The sequence below is a fragment of the Perissodus microlepis genome, chromosome 4 (assembly GCF_051167445.1).
Source record: "Perissodus microlepis isolate ML-2025 ecotype Zambia chromosome 4, ASM5116744v1, whole genome shotgun sequence".
NCBI classification, from domain to species: domain Eukaryota; kingdom Metazoa; phylum Chordata; class Actinopteri; order Cichliformes; family Cichlidae; genus Perissodus; species Perissodus microlepis.
Genome location: NC_140464.1, coordinates 21,826,063 through 21,847,543, shown reverse-complemented (window position 1 = coordinate 21,847,543; position 21,481 = coordinate 21,826,063). Strand labels below are relative to the sequence as shown.

General features: G+C 41.6%; 1 protein-coding gene across 4 annotated transcripts; it reads left to right on the top strand.

Annotated features, from left to right (window-relative positions):
• Nucleotides 1-608: 608 nt before the first annotated feature.
• LOC146388892 (uncharacterized) lies at nt 609-20,938 on the top strand. 4 transcript variants are annotated; one of them, XR_014800097.1, is made up of 8 exons: nt 609-762; nt 2,376-2,508; nt 6,277-6,460; nt 9,123-9,289; nt 10,460-10,792; nt 10,873-11,251; nt 14,502-14,548; nt 14,918-20,938. XR_014800097.1 is itself a non-coding variant. In XM_084926460.1 (7 exons), exons 2-4 carry the CDS (start codon nt 6,278-6,280, stop codon nt 10,713-10,715), a joined length of 606 nt encoding a protein of 201 aa, XP_084782586.1. In that variant the 5' UTR covers nt 609-2,508; nt 6,277; the 3' UTR covers nt 10,716-10,792; nt 10,873-11,251; nt 14,502-14,548; nt 14,918-20,938. The 4 variants fall into 4 exon arrangements, 2 of the variants coding, with proteins under 2 accessions (XP_084782586.1, XP_084782587.1); XR_014800096.1 differs by having other exon boundaries at nt 1,854-2,508; XM_084926460.1 differs by having other exon boundaries at nt 609-2,508.
• Nucleotides 20,939-21,481: the final 543 nt, after the last annotated feature.

Sequence of the window (21,481 nt, the reverse complement as noted above, 5' to 3'; positions counted from 1 at the left end):
TCCCCCGTATTATTATTGTCTTTTATATTCTGGATTTATAAAGTTTCAATTTCACATTCGTAACATTTAGATTTACAGCACTGTATACATTTCTCCGATCAGTAAATTTGAATGCAGTTAGGCTACTGAGGATTAGTCTCTTACCATTTTCATGTCCTTTCGTAGAGGCCGTGACAAGGAAAAGGCAGAAATAACTCCGGAGTTTTCATATTTTTGATGCAACTGTACAGTAATGACTGAGGTGAGCTTTATATACCAGTAATTGTTGCCCCTTCGCCCCTTTGCTGTCCCTTTGCTGTCAAAGAGTGCATGTGTAAGTGAAGATCAAGATGTTTATATCCAGTCTGAATTTTACTTTCTGCGTCCGTCAATCCGCTCGGGTCAGATAGGCGCTAATTCAGTCATTAAACTGTGACTATCAAACCAGAGAGCATAAAAAGTTTCATCTTGTTGCAAGCATGTTTGTTCACTATCAATATAGAGAGAGCACGACAATTCTACTACCGAGAAAAAAATGTTTGGAAGAGTGACACATCTCGCTGTGAGTATGACTATGCGTGTCCACCCACTGTTCTGCACTGCAGTCAATGACTGTAGAAAACAAGGAAAGAGGCTGTTGGTTTCTATCAGGAAGCCGCTGCCTCGCTCCTTCTCTCACTGTTCAGATCTTCAGACAGGATAAGGTCTGGATGAGCAGTGTTTGGGCCCAGAATGAGAGGAGTGTAGGAGACCATGTCCTTCATGTTGTTCCAGATGTTGAAGGTCAGTGTAGGAGCCATATGAGTTGTTCCTTTTTGACTAAGTGGGTTGGTTTAAATGGACTCACTGTATTGGTGCACGGGTGTGGGGCGTGTCTCATGGGTGTGGTAGATGATAAATGTGGTTGCACTCACCTGTTCATGGCACCTGATGTTGATGAGCAGAAAGGTAGGGTGAGCATGAGGCAAAACTTTCTGTTGAGCGCAGCTTGAATGATTTTGATGTATTTTGACTGTAACTTGATGGTTTTTGTATATCTGTGCACTAATTGATGCCATAGGCCAAATTGTAAGTTGGCATTGTAATTAGTGCAGTTATTGGTGAGTTGCAGTTATTTGTTTGTGCAATCTGTGCATTTGTTTAATAGTTAATCCCATGTGCTGATTTATATATTGGACAGTTGCATGTGGAATAAAAGGAGCAAATGGTACAGAAGTGTATTTTATGCGTTTATTGTTGCGCGTCATCTGTGTCCTCATGTTTAGCCTGCCGCGGCCATAGGTTGGAGGAGCCGCAACAGTCAGGTTGCCCAGGTGTTTGGCTCAGTCTATCAGAGCTCCTGAGGGCAGCTGTGGATCATCCAGCAGGGGGCAGCGCTGGACTTTTTCCACTGCAGCCTTGTAGTTGTGCAGAAATGAGCCGTATTCTTATGCAACTTCTCATAATGCTGGAGCCGGGCTCGAAGTGATTCATGCCCACCTTGGTTTTGGCGCTGAAAGCTGCAGAGACATGCAATGTCTTGCCCTGCCTCCAAGCGCCAGCTAGTCCAAGGGAAACAGAATATATTTCAGAGACATAACGTTGTAGAAAAAGGCTTCATTATACAGTTAAGAAGAGATACAGTTCAAAGTTATTCGACAACCTTAGGTTTAAAACAGTCTGTTTCAGTTTAAGCGCTGTTAAATTGCACGTTCAAAACAATGTTTTGTCTCACTCCCAATTCTTCTAGTTGCATGTTGAAGCTCTACTTGCAACCTTGTTAAGTTCCAACCATGCAAAATATGATTTATTATTATTATTTTACCATTTTTCAAGTGGTCTTAAACTTTTGATCGAGACCGCACTTGTTATTAATCTCTGGCTCTCTTTCACAGCATGTCTTTTGTCCTGTCTTCCTTCTCTCACCCCAACCGGTCGCAGCAGATCGCTGCCCCTCCCTGAGCCTCGTTCTTCCGGTGGTTTCTTCCTGTTAAAAGGGAGTTTTTCCTTTCCACTGTCTATATGTTTTTCTGTATATGTATTATTGTAGGGTCCACCTTATAATATAAAGCGACTTGAGGCAGCCGTTGTTGTGAGTGGGCGCTGTATAAATAAAATTGAATTGAACAACTAACTTGAGCAAACTAATCCGTTTATCCTGCACTAATGTGCAGAGGATTTTCATGCAGTCTTTAAATAGCACATTTATTCTACATCAGTTTGTTTTACAGCCCGTTTCAAAATATATTACAAAAAACATTGTCACATGTACAGATCCAATGTCTGGCTTAAGAACATGAGGACTTACATGTAAGCTTTAAATTGACAGTTTATCAAATTCCACTTACCTTTAAATCTAACCTCTCTTCTTTCTCTCCTGTCCTGTTTTTCTTGTCTTCCTCTGGTTGAGTCATCAGCACCTCTTTTTCTTGAGGACACTGAAGAAGAACCACCTGTCTAGAAGAGATGGACTGCAGAGTGAAGGCAAAAGGGCCAACTAGTGCTCAGCATCTCTGGATCTCCTTTATGACTGTTGGAAAGCCATTTCAGGTGACAACATGAAGCTCATTGAGAGAATGTGCAAAGGAGTAATCAAAGCGAACGGGAGCTATTTTAATGAACTTAAAATATAAAACATGTTTAGAGTTATTTCACACTTTTTTGTTTACTACATAATTCCATATGTGTTCATTCATAATTTTGATACTGTCACGACTGGGGCAGCAGCCGTGTGATGTGTGGAAGGAGGACTCAAATGCAGCACTTATTCAGATGTGAGGGTGATTTATTAAGAATACCAAACATAAAGTGGGGATGGCAAAACAGAACTATGGATGAACTAAACTGGGAGAAACTAAACCAAAGAGTAGCAAACCTGAACATGAAGGGAGGACAGCAGGGGGAGGACAGCAGGGAGAGCACGCAGGGGATTCAGAGTGAATTTTAAATAATAATAACCCCCCCCCCCCCCCCCCCCCCCACCACCAAAAAAAAAAAAAACACATCCTACTTGTGTGGCTGTTATGTTTGTGTAGCTCAGATATTGATCATCACAGCAGATAAAGATGAAGGATTTGCTTCTCTGTTTTCTTTTTGTTCCACTGATGATTTGCTTGTTAAGGATGATTCTCCAGTAACAGCTTTACTTCTTGCATGTCACAGGCACTGGTCCATTTTAGTTCTTTTCAGCTAAGATGAGATATAAGTTCAGGATCAAAAACAAGTCAGAAAAGGAAGATTAACATCAACATTTTAAACCTCATGGCTTTATTCCTTTGCGTCTTTCTTGTTAATCTAATTACAAGATGCAGTTCCCACATAGTCCACCAGAGGGCGACCACCTGCATTCTGTGAACCAGCAGTGCAGTAGTTAAGGACTCATATTGAATTGTACTAAGCTGATCTAACAGCTGCTTTTGGAAACTTGAAGGATGCACAGATATGGCAAACAAAGACAGTAATGGAAAAAAAATACACCTATTCATGTACGGAGTAGCACCTGGTAGCATTCTGTTCCCTGCCCTGTGATTGGTGGAGGAATTCTGAAAGGAAGTTAGGTGTCATCATCATCATCATCATCGTTTATTTGTATAGCACTTTAAGAACACACCAGGCAGACCAAAGTGCTGAACAACACAGATCAAAACAACTACCAAATTAAAAATACCATAAAATCATTACATACAATAAAATAAATAAGAAGGTGTCAGTTTCCTACAGAGTTAAAAGCCAGGGAATAAAAATAGGTTTTCAATCTGGACTTAAAGACCTGCACTGATGACGCTTGTCTAATTTGGAGGGGAAGGTTATTCCAGAGCATCGGAGCCGCAATTGAAAAGGCACGGTCTCCTCTGCATTTCAGCCGCGACTTAGGGACCGACAGCAGCAGCTGCTCAGCTGAACGGAGCGAGCGAGGAGGAACATGTGGCTTCAGCAAATCAGATAAGTAGACAGGAGCCAGACCATTTAAAGATTTAAAAACCAATAAAAGGACTTTAAAACGAACCCTAAATTCAATGGGAAGCCAATGCAAGGAAGCCAGAACCGGAGTGATGTGATCGAATTTCCTACTACCGGTTAAAAATCGCGCCGCCGCATTTTGCACTAACTGCAGGCGTGACAAGGTGCCCGACCCGACCCCTATTAAAAGGGAATTACAATAGTCCAGACGTGAGGTGATAAAAGCATGAATAAGAGTTTCCAAATTGGGTTTGGAAAGGAAAGGCTTAACCTTCGACAGGCGTCTGAGGTGATAAAAAGCTGATTTTACCACCCCATTTACATGACCTTCAAAAGTAAGCGCAGAATCAAGTTTAACACCAAGATTAGTGATTGAACTTTTCAAATGAGAGGTCAAATCACCAAAATCAACATCTGGGGTATCAGTAGAACGATGCGGGCCATATAAAATTACTTCCGTTTTGCGACCATTAAAATTCAAAAAATTATTTGCCATCCATAATTTAATATCGCTAAGACAGTCAAGCAGTGGTTGACATGGGGAGGTATCCAAATGACTAAAAGGTAAGTAAAGCTGACAGTCATCGGCATACAAATGAAATGACACTCCGTGTTTACGAAAAATCGCACCAAGGGGGAGTAAATACAGTGAGAAAAATAATGGCCCAAGGATAGATCCCTGGGGCACACCCCAAAGCAGAGGGGCCACAGAGGAAGCGGCCAGTCCCAGCTTGACACAAAAACTCCTTTCGGAAAGATATGATTTTATCCATGACAATGCCAAATCAGAAATTCCCACACAGTGGTGTAAGCGGGAGATCAGCAGGTCGTGGTCCACTGTGTCAAATGCAGCTGTCATGTCCAATAATACAAGCACAGCATATTTACCACGATCAGTAGCAACAAGAATGTCATTCATAACTTTAACAAGAGCTGTCTCCGTACTGTGAAAGGGCTTAAAACCAGATTGGAAGATTTCAGACAGTTGCGAATCGTTCAAATAATCCAACAGTTGGGTATGTACAATCCTCTCCAAGATCTTGCTTAAAAAGGGAAGCTTGGAGATAGGTCTAAAATTTGACATAGTAGAACTATCAAGGCCAGGTTTCTTAAGTAAGGGGTGTATGACTGCATGTTTAAACCCACTAGGAACTTGACCGGTTAACAGACTAGTATTGATAATTTTCAGGATATAAGGTCCAATGATGGGAAATACTTTTTGGAGAAAGCGGGGAGTAACAACATCATTCGGGGAGCCACAGGGCTTAGCATGTAGCACCAACTCCTCTAAGTCGCGCAGAGAAATCGGTGCAAAAGCAGGGAATAGGCTTGAGCAAGGAGGATGCATGGCCGGCTCAACAATAGGTGGAATCAGAGGCCTCAGGCTAGCAATCTTGTCCACAAAAAAGGTAATAAACTTATTGCACATAGCCTCAGAGGACGGCAAAAGGTTGTAGCCCTCCAAGTTAAGTACAGAATTAATCGTATTGTATAAAACACGAGGGTTGTGAGAGTTGGCCGAAATAAGTTGAGAAAAGTAGGAGTGTTTATCGGCCTTAACTGCCCTCTGATAAGTTTTCCAACTTATCTTTAGGGCTTCCAGGGAGACATACAATCTGTCTTTTTTCCATTGTCTTTCACATTTCCTACATTGTCTTCTAATAGCTCGGGTACGATCTGTTAACCAAGGACTAGTCTTAGATTTACATTTTGTGTGTGGGGACAGAAGCCGAGAAGAAGAGCGGTATTACCTGATCCGTACAGATTAATAAAAAGCCTCTCATCTGCTTGACGACAGTGATTTATTCACACGTTCCTTAAAACCAGGTAATTGGGATGCTATATAACAGTATCAACAGCTCAGTAGCTTTAGGTCATGGAGCATGTCCGATATTTGAAATCAAAAAGGGGATAAGACAAGGATGTGCTGTTTGTCTGGGCTTATCTATGGTAAATTGTCTGGTTCTCATATAGCGCTTTTTGTTTTTTACTGTATCTGAGCACTCAAAGCATTTTATACAACTAACAAGTTATTTTGGTGTCATGGTGTTTTAAAGCTTAAATGGGTAAAGTCCTTTCCATATAGCAAACAGTCATTCTGGTTCATTATGCCTCATGTAATATTTTTAAATTCTGGAGGAATAGACTTTAAAGTACGCTTTGACTTTGAATCTCATAGATTGCCAACCACTTTCTCTGACTTTCATCAACAGGTTTTTGTCTACTGGAAATTGATTTATAGGCACAATTTCACACCACATAATGTAGCAGTAACAAAATATTTGTATTTCGTCACTTCCCACCTCTGTACTTAAGAGAATCAAGTACAGAGCAGGCTCTTCTGTGTTTTCATGGCAGCATGGAAAACACTTATGCTTACTCCAAGCACCGCTGCGAGTTTGGCCGTCAGTGTCAGTTTTCGGATTCGCCTGCTGAGCTGCTGGTGGACATCCACCCGGACCCAAGCCTGGCCCTCAACTTCAGCCAGAAGAGCCACCGGGACCTGGCCACGCAGACAGGTGTGGAGATGTCAGAGCACGAGGTGAGCCTCACTCCCAAGAGATCATGGGATAATTATCAACTAAATTATCAAAATCAAATAATAAAATAATTATTACAGAAAACGTTAAAAACAAAATTGTATGAATCTGAAGGGTCTTGATGCATGCAGACTGAAATGACTTATGTCAGTCTGAAATTACCTGCCACTTAAGTAACTTATTACTTAAACTTCATTCCAAAAAGTTTGAATAGAGATACAAGACTAGAATATGTGACCGTGATCTGCCAGAACTTCCCAGTTTCTTATGTGGGCCCTTGGGAGAATTAATTGCCTGCCCCATCATAGACTGTGAGCCTGAGGAGCCATGCTGATGGTTTTCTCTAATTTTTACTGCAGCGTTTCTTTGTAGTTTGTAGAAATGGAGATGTTTTATTTTTCTGAAGACATCTCAGGCTATTGCTGAGTTTTAGAAATTATTTATGAGTTGTGGACACTGTCAGATCAGCCGCTTTTACACAGAGAAATGTGAATACTCTAGAGTTATGGGCAGGGATAGCTCAGTAGGTACAGTGGTGGCCCTATGATTGGAAGGTTGGGGGTTTGAATCCACTGAACGGCTCCCCCGAGGTACCCCTGAGCAAGGTGCTGTCTCTACGCACTGCTCTTTGGGTGCCCAGTGGCTTCCCACTCCTTCTCTGAGTGAATGGGTTAAATGCAGAGAGGGATTTTCCCTCGGGGATCAATACAGTATTCATTATTATTATCTTATTAGTATTGGGCTAGGATAAATCAAGCTAGAAGCAGTCCATGAACTAAAATGAGTGTGACGCTCCTGCAGCAACTGATCACCTACACACAGCTTGAACTGGATTGCCAAAAGGGTTGAAATTACATACAGGGAGTGCAGAATTATTAGGCAAGTTGTATTTTTGAGGAATAATTTTATTATTGAACAACAACCATGTTCTCAATGAACCCAAAAAACTCATTAATATCAAAGCTGAATGTTTTTGGAATTATTTTTTAGTTTTAGCTATTTTAGGGGGATATCTGTGTGTGCAGGTGACTATTACTGTGCATAATTATTAGGCAACTTAACAAAAAACATATATACCCATTTCAATTATTTATTTTTACCAGTGAAACCAATATAACATCTCCACATTCACAAATATACATTTCTGACATTCAAAAACAAAACAAAAACAAATCAGCGACCAATATAGCCACCTTTTCTTTGCAAGGACACTCAAAAGCCTGCCATCCATGGATTCTGTCAGTGTTTTGATCTGTTCACCGTCAACATTGCGTGCAGCAGCAACCACAGCCTCCCAGACACTGTTCAGAGAGGTGTACTGTTTTCCCTCCTTGTAAATCTCACATTTGATGATGGACCACAGGTTCTCAATGGGGTTCAGATCAGGTGAACAAGGAGGCCATGTCATTAGTTTTTCTTCTTTTATACCCTTTCTTGCCAGCCACGCTGTGGAGTACTTGGACGTGTGTGATGGAGCATTGTCCTGCATGAAAATCATGTTTTTCTTGAAGGATGCAGACTTCTTCCTGTACCACTGCTTGAAGAAGGTGTCTTCCAGAAACTGGCAGTAGGACTGGGAGTTGAGCTTGACTCCATCCTCAACCCGAAAAGGCCCCACAAGCTCATCTTTGATGATACCAGCCCAAACCAGTACTCCACCTTGCTGGCGTCTGAGTCGGACTGGAGCTCTCTGCCCTTTACCAATCCAGCCACGGGCCCATCCATCTGGCCCATCAAGACTCACTCTCATTTCATCAGTCCATAAAACCTTAGAAAAATCAGTCTTGAGATATTTCTTGGCCCAGTCTTGACGTTTCAGCTTGTGTGTCTTGTTCAGTGGTGGTCGTCTTTCAGCCTTTCTTACCTTGGCCATGTCTCTGAGTATTGCACACCTTGTGCTTTTGGGCACTCCAGTGATGTTGCAGCTCTGAAATATGGCCAAACTGGTGGCAAGTGGCATCTTGGCAGCTGCACGCTTGACTTTTCTCAGTTCATGGGCAGTTATTTTGCGCCTTGGTTTTTCCACACGCTTCTTGCGACCCTGTTGACTACTTTGAATGAAACGCTTGATTGTTCGATGATCACGCTTCAGAAGCTTTGCAATTTTGAGACTGCTGCATCCCTCTGCAAGATATCTCACTATTTTTGACTTTTCTGAGCCTGTCAAGTCCTTCTTTTGACCCATTTTGCCAAAGGAAAGGAAGTTGCCTAATAATTATGCACACCTGATATAAGGTGTTGTCATTAGACCACACCCCTTCTCATTACAGCGATGCACATCACCTAATATGCTTAATTGGTAGTAGGCTTTCGAGCCTATACAGCTTGGAGTAAGACAACATGCATGAAGAGGATGATATGGACAAAATACTCATTTGCCTAATAATTCTGCACTCCCTGTACATAGTAAAGAGACTGGTTCTTATATACAGAACATGTCTCATTCACCCATTCATAAAAGCAACTTTTCTGTGTTTTTTTTTTTTATCACACTCTGATGAATGCATCAGAAAGCAATTCAGGGTTCAGTATCTTGCCCAAGGGATGCAGCCAAGGACTGAACCACCAACCTTCTGATTAGTGACCTGCTCTACCTCCTGATTAACAGTGCACTGTGTGAATTGCCTGTCTGTGTGAATCTCAGGTGCTACTTGTTGTTTTCAGGTGAACACAAAACTTCACGAGACAAGAAGCTGTGGAGTAAACCAAGTGGAGGGGGGGTGGGGTGGCCCAAGGACATCGACCCTGCTGACAAGAAACAAACAAGCCTTTTCAGGAATAAGGTGGAAAAGGACGAGAGCTGCATCAACAGTGTTCTGCAGCTGTGCAGAGTAAGATCCAAATGAATCCACAGCAGTCCACCTAGTCTTACTATGATGCATGCTGTCTGGTTGGAGTTTTGGGTTGATGCATGTTGGCGGGATGGTTGCTGGCTTTATGGATGGTTGGGTTAATGCAGGTTTGTTGGTTGGATTGATATTGAATGGATACATGTTGTTTATGGATGTTGTGTAGCCCAGGGTTACAAACAGATAAAAGTAGAAACCTTTTGTTAGAATTATTACACAAGTTGTTAATGTATTTAAGTTAAAAAATTCAAAGCTAAAAGAGCAACACTGGTTACGCTGGTGAGGCTGCTTAGCTCTACACTTGCTGTAGCTGTGCCTCTGACGTAAGAGGAACATTGTTGCTGTTGAAGCAGAGAAGCAGGTGAAAGCGTAATGTGTCTTTTGTTAGCTAGTAGATCTGGAGACCTGAAGCTCTTTCCTTATAAATACACAGTGTTTGCACTAACAGTTGCAGCTGCTTAAATGTTAAAGCTGTTCACTTGGTAAACAAATGTCAAAGATTACAGTTCTATGTGATTAGCTAACTGCTGCTGTCTAAACTCACACTCCTTTGTGTTGGTGTTTTGGTTTGGAAGTTGAGTTGTTGTTGTGAGTTGAAAGAAAATGAACATGCATGCCTATTTGCACTGAGTTGTTTTAAAGTAGTGTTTTTGTTTACCACTGGTGTTATTAATTGGTATAATGAATAGAATATAGCGAGTTTGCTGCCTTAAAGGAGCAGTATGGATTAGATCTATGAAACTAATTAATTTAGTTTCACAATTGGTAAGGACCATATTACTATGTAACATAAAAAAAATGAATTTGATAGTTGTACAACACATTAGAAAAAAGAACTTGCATTTAAATGTATTGTCCTTAGTTCCTTAAGCAGCAATTTATGGATTATTGGTAGCATGCATGTGAAGTAATCAAGTGGTGTCGTTATAGCAATGTGGCCAAATATCGCATCAATCACAGCAATCTGTTCCCAAAGTCAAGGTGTGTGTCACGTGTCACGGGGTGGAAAGGGACAAGTTATCTAGGGTTTTTTACTATGCATGTTTTGCTGTGTTTTACCTTTTCAATATTTTAATATTGTACACTGGTTTATTTTTATGAGTTTTACTGCATGTTTTTTATGGTATTTATTTGGTGACTTGTCCTGGAAAGACTCCGCCCCTACCTGGTTATAAACCTGATCACACCTGGGAGGACCCAGAGGCCAATAAGAGGGCCTGGCAGACCACGGAGAAGGAGGCTTGAGAGACGTGCAGGAGTGAGTGGTGTCAGGCGGCGGCGCCTGCAAGCCCGGAGGGCTGGTGGAGCTTGGCGTTCAGGAGAGGAGGATACAGCGCCAGCAACACGGAGCGAGCGGTCCGACTGCTGCAGCAACAGGAGGCCAGATTACGCGTCTGTAGGGAATTAGAGGCGGCGAGGCGGGCCGGTGCCGATTGGCGGTTACAAAGAAGCGGCGGGCAGAGTTAAGAGCTCTGCCCACCCGGGGTAAGTCTTTTGACTTGTCCCCTTTAATGAATTATAGCTGCCTAAAAGAATAGTGACTACCGCTGCCTTCCTTTCTTTAGCGCACCGGGACGCAGAACGCGGAGAGGAAGGCGAGGACGCCGCCGGGTTTCCCTCCTGCACCGCTTCACTGGATTTTTAATTCTTAGTGACTCTTATACACTCAAAAGTGAAATTTGGTGGTTATTGCATTTACAAGACTCTAACATGTAATTTGAACACAATTAATTTATGTTTCTAAGGTGAACGTAATAAAATCATATAAGATCTACATGAAATTCACCAACTTAGCACCTCTTAAATTCTTGTTGATATGACATGATAAAATCTAACAAGAGTGGTTAGCTGCCTTAAAGACTCGCGATATCACAAGATCACGTGAGATTCTAAACAACAAGAGGCAGGAAAGCACATGGTTTGCTTCGCGGTCATCTTGGAAAGGTAAGAGTGAATCTATCTTCATCCGTCTTGATGAAAATACTTTTTTGCACAAAGGTATCATTAGTTTGTCGATTCTTTTCAGTTCTTTTTATTCACTTTTGTTTTTTTTAAAAAATATCTGTTTGTTTATGCCATTCTAGCTAGCTAACACGTTAGTGCAAGAATATAGCACAATGTCATGCTAGCATGATAGCCTAATATGAAAGACTTAGCTACTCCAAATATAGATATTGTTTATAACTTAACCTCTGCACATAAGCTAGTTTGGCTCTACCACAGAGACTGTTGTGATAAATTTACATTTTACGTGTGGGTTGTTGAAATTTGTAAGTTGCAACTGATGGATAGTGGTTTATTTAACAATTTATGTGTTTTTAGTACACTGAGGAGGAAAGACAAAACATGAACAGATATGTTTTCTAGGGGTGCAACGATACACAAAATTCACGGTTCGGTTCGATACTTTGGTGTCACGGTTCGATATTTTTTCGATACAAAAAAAATGTTCATGCATTCATATATCTCAGGGCTCGCAAAATTTCAAAATCCCTGGTAGCCCTTCGGGCAGGGACTCTACAGTTTTTGGTAGCCCAAAATAAATTTAAGTAGCCCGAATAAAAAAGAGAGCAATTTTTTGATTGATGTTTTGTTTCCTGTTTTGTTTCCTTTACAATATTATACTTTAATGTATAATATTGTAAAGGCAACAAAACATTAATCAAAAAATTGTTGAAAAACAAATTACAACATTGTATAAAAATTACAATCATCAACTCAAATACTTGGTTCTAATTGAACATAAATTTCTATGAACTTGTAAGAACTGTGTAGGACATGAATCAGTCTGTGTCAGATCCTGAATTTGAAACTTCCACTGAAGTCACGGGTAAGAGGCAAGTGGAACCAAGATCTAGGCCATTTGCTTTTTGAAGTTTGCAAAGACTGCTAAATTTTGCCAGTGGTAGTTCACTCTTTGCAACATAGTACGCTGTTTTAAACTGATTTTCAGGTTTAGTTTTAGTATGTTATTTGCAATTGGTGTTTGTTCTGGGAAAGATATTGCAGACTGAGCAATAATGCATTTCTTGCATTTCTCATGGGTTCTAATGGGGGCCTTTCTTAAAATGACTGGTCCCAGTAACAAAGGCGCTTGTTGACTCAGAAATCGAGGGAAAACCAACAACACACCCGGCAGAATATTATGTTATTTACACGGGTGCACATAAGTGGTCCGCATGTGCGCATTCGCTGTCAAAATAAAAGATGCGCACCAGATAAGAAGTTGCAACGCGAGTTTGCGTCCATATAAAAGGCACTGTTTTTGTCCGCTAGAGTGGGATTTTCACGGCACATTCCGCACCAAATCTCTGTGCGTTCATCATTTGTTTGAAGCCAGCTCACCTCCTGCAACCACTTTTCCGAGAATACGTGCTTCTTTTGTGGTTCGGACTCCTTCTGACATTTCTTTGGAGGTGGAGGAACACCAAAGTAATTGCTTAAAGGAGCTTGCTTCTTCGACATCTTTAAGAGTTCTAAACAAATGTCTGTCCTCCTCCAGAAAATCTTATGTACGCAAACACGCGTTGCAACTTCTTATCTTGTGCGCGTTTTTTTTTTTTTATTATTTTTTTTATTTTGACAGCGAATGCGCACCTGCGGACCACTTATGTGCACCCCTGGTTATATAGCTCGTCATATTGCAGCCACAGAAATTCTTTTGTCCATGAAACCATAAAGCTGCACTTTCTTTTTGCCTTATAGTCTGATTTGTCATAACTTTTCCGTTTTGTGGTAAGCTTTTCTTTGGCTGTCACTTCTTCACCCTGACCTGTCTTATTTGGCTCAGCAGAACTAAAATATATATCCTGCTGCTTTTACACACGCACTCACATAACGCTCAGCGATTCTCTGCGCGATCAACCTCTCACATGTTTAAGCTTGCTGCGGGAGATTTCATTTGTCATGTTTGCATAGTAAGCTAACGATTGATAAGACGATGTCAGAGGAATTGGTGCGCAAATTATCGTCACTCACCAATCAGTACTGTCGCTCTCTATACACAGTTCGCGCGATTGCAAAGTGAAAGCAAAAAACAAGCGCAAATTCAAACGCGATTTCAATATGTCACATATTGACAGTGGCTCACCGATGCCATTGACATAATTACCCAGCTACATTTCCGAAAGAATGCAAAAGCATAGACATATATTTTTCCTTCCTACGATAGCCCGACGGGCAGGGCAGAGATAGATTTTGGTAGCTCGACTGGAAAAATCTCTAGCCCCGGGACGTCGGGCGTTTTTGCGAGCCCTGTATCTGATTGAGGAATCACTCATCTTTGGAAAAGAGTTTATTACAGAGAAATGGCTCTTTCAAAATAAAAGCCATACTATACGCTTCTTCTGGGCTATATTCTCAGCAGCATATTAAACATATCAGGTCCCCATAAGGAGAATCATGTGCTTACGGCTGTCTAAATGACTCGGGTAAAGTTTGTAGCATGCGTGCTTGTTGTTTTTGTCTGCTTCCACTTGTCTTTGCACTAGGATGCTGTCGGAGTAAATGTGCAGTCATATTCGTTGTGTTTCCACTAGTGCTGTCAGCGTTAATCTCGTTGAAATGACGTTAATGCCACAACACGGCAAATCTCCGTTAACGAGCCACCGCGGATCACCCCGTGCGTGGGGCTGGACGGCCAACACGTTAACGAGCTAACTGCGCTAACACACTAGCTCCCACCCATGTAATTCAGCATTGCGTGGCACATCCAACATACTGTTTTACTTTAGTCCATGACACGCTTACCTTCAGAGTCATACATCACATGAAAACCAAAATAGTTCCAAACGCCACATCTGAATGAGGGTGGGGGAGGTTCAATTTGCCACGTTGCAAGGAGAGCTTAACTTCTGTCTCGCTAGCTTGCCCTGCGCTCAGTGAATCTGCGTTCGACTACTCCGCCTAGGCTGCACTGTCGAGCGCAGATCCACTGAGCGCTCAACACAGACAGCATCGTCAGAAGGAAAGTTGATAAAATAAATTAAAAAAATTTGTATTGTTCGATACATATGCGTACCGAACCCAAAGCACTGTATCGAACGGTTCAATATCGATACGAGTATCGTTGCACCCCTAATGTTTTCCTGTTTTTTTTTTTTAATTTTTTTTGAAATTAAATATTTTTCTACTTAATAAACTTGGAGACTTGCAGTTCCCTCCTGTAAAGATAATAAATGTTTAATCTTATCAGGTGGTGAAAGGTCTGGAGAGCTGGCAGGCCAGTTCATCAAATTCATGGTGAGCTAATATTTTTCTTAAAAATTATCACATTCCCATGTTAAAAATTTAATATATTCATTTGTAAGTGACATAGTTTTGTGACCAAGAAAACATTGCATTCTGATTTTATGTACACATCATCTAGACTTTCTTGAACTGGGGGTATGGCATGATTAAATTAATACACAAAGTAAAAAACAATATTAAAATGACAGACTTGTCTAAAATGCATAAATACTATTTGAAAAGATTAAGACTGTAAAACAATAGCCTCTGTATTTCTCACAAATTCCTGGTAATTCAGTTAAAAGTTCTTTAATCCCACTGCTAGGTCGTTGAGATGGATTTCTGTATATATTTGTTTTTTTTCCCCCTCTGTGTATAAAGACTGATGCTGTTGAAATCAGAAGAGAATACATCGCCAAAGGTCTTTGCGTGTACCTGAATGAAGATCCTGAGAAGCTGGTGAAGGATTACCTGGTATGTTAACTTGCCTGTATCCTTAACTGAGGAGATGATCAAAGATAAGCTTGAACTACATACAAAAAGTTTCAGGGGATGGGGTTTTCCTATAAATTACCGGTGGCTGTAAAAAATACCTTTTAAAATAGGAAAACTAAGAGCTTGAAGTTTCTCACTGGATACTACACGTAGGGCTGCTCGATTATGGCAAAAATGATAATCACGATTATTTTCACTGAAATTGAGATCTCGATTATTTGACGATATTTATTTAACCCTTTAAGACCTACTATAGAACCAAGTCCGCCAGAGCTTATATTATTTTTTACATGTTGTAGTGCCATTGGGAGCATTTCAAGTTGCTATACATCAATAAAGGTTAAACTCGATAAAAGATGACGACGAAGCTCTCGTAAAGTCTCGTACAGAGACGGAGAAACTTAAAGAAAAACACGAGGGAGAAGTCGAAGTCCTACAAGGACTTCTGGAAACAGAAAGAGAAAAGGTGGCGCGTCAGGAATTTCACAACAGCCAAGTTGTAGAATTATTATTGAAACGCCACAAGTTCTGCGGGATCCCGCACAAGTTCTGCGGGATCCCGCACAAGTTCTGCGGGATCCCGCACAAGTTCTGCGGGATCCCGCACAAGTTCTGCGGGATCCCGCACAAGTTCTGCGCTAGTTCTGCGCTAGTTCTGCGGGATCCCGCGCTAGTTCTGCGTTAGTTCTGCGGGATCTCGCACAAGTTCTGCGGGATCCCGCGTTAGTTCTGCGTTAGTTCTGCGGGATCCCGCGTTAGTTCGTCTTAATTTTTTTTTTTTTCTCCCATGTCCCCTGCGGGGCTCCGTATCATTGAAACGCCACAAAGAGGAAAAAAATAAGATGCAGCAATTTTGAAGCGAAAATACTAAAACTCCAAGACAAAGCAAATGCTGCAGAAACAAAGTTAGAAAACGTCATAGAAATATATGATAACCAAATACAAAAGCTTGAGAGAAGAGCAAAAATTAGTACAGGTGTGACCGCCAATGCAGTTAAAGAACGCGAGTTTTTATTCTGCCCTTTATCCCCGTCCCTCTTCTCCACTTTTTCTCCCCCCTCTTCCTTTCTCCCTTTTCTTTTCCTCATTCAAGTCAGTCCCGTATCTAGCCAGTGAAAATAAAATAAATAAATAAATAAATAAATAAAATAAACAATAAAAGATGAATCAAATAGACCATTACGGCAAGGCTGGGATGGTCAATTTGGTAAAGTAAATCCGTTGGGCATCTTTTCTCGCCTTCAGACATTAATTCTGATGGCAAAAGAACCAAACGGGACAGGCAAAAAAAAAAAAGAATAAAATACACTTGAGTTTGAAGTTAAGGAATAACTCAAAAGAAGCTATATGACAAGGGAGTGAGTTATGGAAAAAAGAAAAAGTGATTGAAGTAGTTTTAAAAGAGTGACTTAGGAGTGCCCTCGTACTGAGTGATCAAAACCAGTGATCACTGTAGAAAGAAATAAAATAATTTAATAAGGTGGTAATGTTTGAACATGTATTTCTCTTGTCACGGCAACTTATTGAGAGATGACTCGGTATGCAAATTAGCTGGAGTGAGTGGTGACGAAGAAGCTTCCTGTGTGTGTGTGACTGAGGCTTTCAGGAGAGGAAGCATAGCAGACTGTTCAGAAGTGCAGATTTGGATAGGAAATTTATAGTTTAGTGTTGATACGTTGTTGTAATGGGGTTATATCTTATGCTGAATCTAAGTATGTTAAAGTGCATAAAGGGGGCGATTGTTGTGTGCAAATTGTGTGGTTTTAACAAGACTTTCGGTGTATTGAGGAGGTGAAATTATGTGAGTTGACCTGGGAGTGTCAGGACTCTGGTGGCAAAACTTTTGTGTTTAAGATTTTTGAGGTTGTTGTGGAGATGGGTTGATTCTGTCAGTTAGGTTCGGGTTGTTTTTGTTTTTAATAGAGGGAGTTTTATTAAACATGGACATGTCTAAGAGGGGGCCCATTATTTTTGTAACAGTGCACTTAGGGAAAACCTGTCAGGTGCTTTGATGAGCTAATAATCAGCTCTTTTTTCTCATTTTTGTTCTAAGCAGGCCTGCAACAGTGAATAACAGCGCTGACAAATTCTCGGGAGAGCAAATATAAGGTGGGCTTTCCAGATTACAACTGGCTGAGGAGAAGGCTACCAGTGGGGACCTGATCAGATTGAAAGTCCCTGTCTAAAAGGAGGTATGGGTTCCCCAAGCGAATTCGGTCAGATAATGGGACCCATTTTAAAAACAAAGATTTGGCGGAGGTAGAACAGAGGCTGGGGGTGCAACACAGGTTTGGAACTGTGTATCATCCTCAGTCCCAAGGGAAAGTAGAAAGGATGAATCTAAATTTGAAGAACAAAATAGCCAAAATTTGTGCTCAGACGGGGCTAAATTGGGTCGCAGCCCTGCCCATTGCATTAATGATCATAAGATGTTCTGTTAACCAATCCACAGGTTTCACGCCGTACGAGCTGTTGACAGGACGACAGTTTCCAGGTCCTTGGACGGCAGTCCCGGCTGAAGAGAGTATAAAAAGTAACAGAACGCATGCAGAATATTGGAAAGAATTAAAAGCTCTTGTGTCTAGTTTCACACAACAGGTTGCAGCAGGAGTGACCACGGTGGACAGGTCCGTACCTGACGCCAAGGTGGTGTGGCTGAAGGTCATCAAGCGAAAGTGGAAAGACCCGAGGTGGACGGGGCCATTTGAAGTGACGGCTCGTACCACAACAGCGGTCCAGTTGAAGGGGAAAGGCGAGACCTGGTTCCATTGGTCTCAATGTGCAGTGGCAGACGAGAGCTTGGTGGAGACAAGCTCATCCCCAAATAACACGGGTGGCAAAACAGAGGCAGAATAATCCTCTCACCCGTGCACCGACTGACCAGTAGTCTACCTGGGAAGTCGAAGAAAGAAGAGAAGGATCCGGGGCGTCTCTTCACTCAAAGAGGAGGTGCCAAAGAGGCGTGAAGCGTGATAGGCTGGGGGTCCAGTCTAGAGTTAGAGGAGAGTAGGGGAACCAAAACCATGGGGTTGTGGGGAAATTGGAAAATAACTGGGGTGTTGGCGTGCGTGAGTGTTCTAATGTTTCTTTGTTTTTTGGCAGACAGGTGAATTGCCCAGACGCAGAGGTCTACCCGCTCCAGAGTCCAAATTGATTGAGTTGCCAAGGAAGGTTAAGCGTGAAGTCTCAGGTAAAAGGGATGAGTGCCTCAGCATATATGGTGGACTAGAATTAGACTATGTTAATGGGTCCACCACTTCATTCACGTTTGATTTGTGCAAAGTTTTTAACTGTAAGGGAGCTGACAGTAGCTGGAGGGGATTTAATGTGTGTGTGTGTGTGTGTGTGTGTGTGTGTGTGTGTGTGTGTGTGTGTGTGTGTGTTGGGATTATGCTGTGAACACATATTGTGAAAGGGGAAGTCGTCCTTATGCCAATTGGTGTCGGAACTGGGATCAGGTAAAAGGTTACACTGGGGAAAATTGGGAGGCGTCAGAGCAGGGGCCAGAGAATGAGCTAAAACTTCAGAGAGATTATAGTCCGGCCCAGAATCCATTGACCTTGTCAATGGGGAACTGGTGGCGTCAAAATTCCTTATATTTAGTTCTGGGTGTGGAAACTGTAGGGATAGATCCAAAAAGGTTAATAAAAGTTAATTTTCTTAGTAAAGCTAAACCAATGAGGCCTGTAGTAAGGGACAATGGGACATCACTGATAAAAATTAACCAAAACTCAGATAGGAAGGTAGTTGCAGTTGACTACACTCGCCTGAAACCACAAGATTTAATTGAACGTGCCACCGGATTCAGTGACAGCAATCTCTGGCTGGATTGGGTGGCTCAAAATGCTAGGGAACAGCATGTAGATGATTGTGTTGCCTGTGCTACAGCTAGACCTCGTTTGTTTACTGAGCCTGCGCCTCTGTATCCAGAGGATGAGTGGGGTTATAATTGCATGTTGAGATTAACTAGAAAAGCTGTGGCCACGGGTGACTGCATCACACTGTCAAGTTTATATCCACCAATTGACAAGCGTATGCAAACAGGTTCATTCATACCTAAACAAAATAATTACACCTGTTTTGAATTTTCTACGGACGTCGTGAAATGCACTCTGGGAGAAATTGACCCTAGTTGGTGTGAAAGGACGCTCACGGGAAGGACCACAAATAATGTAAGTGACCCAAACACCATAATAGGTACATGGGCTAGAGGTGGGTTGTATTATTACTGTGGACATCACACCCTTTTGGTGCGTGTTCCTTTGGGGAGTGTGGGGACATGTGCTATGGTGCGGTTAGGAGCACCATTGATGCTTATAGGAAGTAAGGTAAAAGCCATTCCACAACATGACACACGTACATTGACAGTCAGACGTAGGAGACACATGTTGAGGGAAAGAAGCACAACGGGTACACAGATCTATGACCCGAGAACGGACTCGCCTACCTGGATTGACTCAATTGGAGTTCCCAGGGGAGTTCCTGATGAATATAAATTAGTTAACCAAATAGCGGCAGGATTTGAAAGTGTGTTCCTATGGATAACTCCAAATAAAAATGTTGATCGCATTAATTATGTTCATTATAATTTGCTGAGGCTCTCAAACCTTACCAGGGACGCCATGGTGGGCTTTGCGGAACAACTGGGGCCGACGTCGCTAGTAGGAGTGCAAAATCGAATGGCCCTGGATATGTTGTTGGCCGAGAAAGGAGGTGTGTGCGCCATGTTTGGTGACATGTGTTGTACTTTCATTCCCAACAACACTGCTCCGGATGGCTCTGTAACCAGAGCTCCGTAGGGTCTGAAAACCTTATCCAAAACAATGCATGAACATTCGGGAGTAAATAATGCGCTGGAGGATTGGATGACGTCTGTTTTTGGGCAATGGAAGGGTGTGTTTATGTCTGCCATGTTTTCTCTTGTTACTTTTGTAGGAATTTTGGTTGTAGGTTGTTGTCTCATTCCTCTGGCCAGACGAGTGTTGGTGAAGCTGGTGGAGAGGGCTGTGGATCCAGGGCCAACTGGTTTGATTGGTCCGGGGTCTATGATGCCATTGCAGGAGGTAGCTGACTGGTCCGAGGGGTGAGACAAATGTCAGGAGTGTTGGCCTTTTTCAAAGGCCAAAGAGGAGGAGTGTCGGGATGAAATATTATTTTACTGTTACTATTCATAATCATTATTATTACTGTTGCATCACTTATGATTTATCATTTCATTGACACATTTATTGAAACTGTTGATGTTATATTAAAGTCTGTATTTCAGGTGTTAGTATAATAACATTATAATCTTATATACACACATATTGCTTTTTGTGCTCATTAAAGAGTTGTAGCTCGCTCAAGTTAATTAATGGTTTGAAGCTACAGCCGACGCGAGTTCGACTGATCTATGGAGCAAAGTTCAGCTATTGAAAGGTTGCCTACATGCTTACAGTACAATTTACCACATATTGTACATGTTGTCTAGAGATGAAATAAAGGCCCGTGTGCCCTGTGGTATTGAAGTTTGCCTGGTAACAGATGACGTAGAGGGGGGTCATGCACTAAGGTTAAAAACACAGACACATAGTCTGCCTGAGTATACAGTATTTAGTAACTGACTGCAAAAGTTGTTTACCTGCATACGTGACAGTTTAGTTCTGATAAGCCCAGGGAGTGGAATAACAGGAAGCATCTGGCGGGTGGTATAGGAAGGAACTGTTCTTTTTTTAGAATATCTCCTGAGATAGAATTACTGGAACATGCATGTTGTTTTTCATCTGCGGTGACTCATATTACTGGTCATCATATGTATAAATATTACACCCCAAGTATTGTTCGGGGAAGATCGACGCTGTTTGAGTGATCGTGCTCGACTTCCCCCCCATATGTATTTCAATAAAATCCTTGTTTTGACGCACCTTATTGGGACTTTGTAGTCGTTTGTCTTTTCCTCAAAATACGAATCGGGACAATTGTAGCGAGTCAATCCAGTCCAAAAGCATAAAGAACTATTTTACTATGACAAATTAAACAAATGAACAATTTGCCATGCCAGCAAGAGAAAGGGTATGCTTTGCTTTGCTTTGCTTTGCTTTTGCCATAAGCAGGAGGAGTGGAAGGCTTAATTCTGGGGATGTTGATTTTGGGTTGCTGATGTTTGCTTTGAGAAAATTTCTGTTTTATTGACTGGGGTTAGATTATGGTATTATAGTATATTGTTGGGAGAATACCAAATGCTAAAGGGGAAACATTTTTTGATATAACTCATGTTACCATTAACTGAAGAAACACATGACTGATAACTGTTCTGTTTTAAGTTTATTTTTATAACACAGATTGGATCATAAGGGGGGAAACGGAGTATGGAATGTGAAGTTCAGGTTTTGTTTTTAGGGAGTTCCAAGGATGCAGGCTGTGGATAGAGCCAGGAGTTCGAAAAGATGTGACATGATGATTAAATGGATT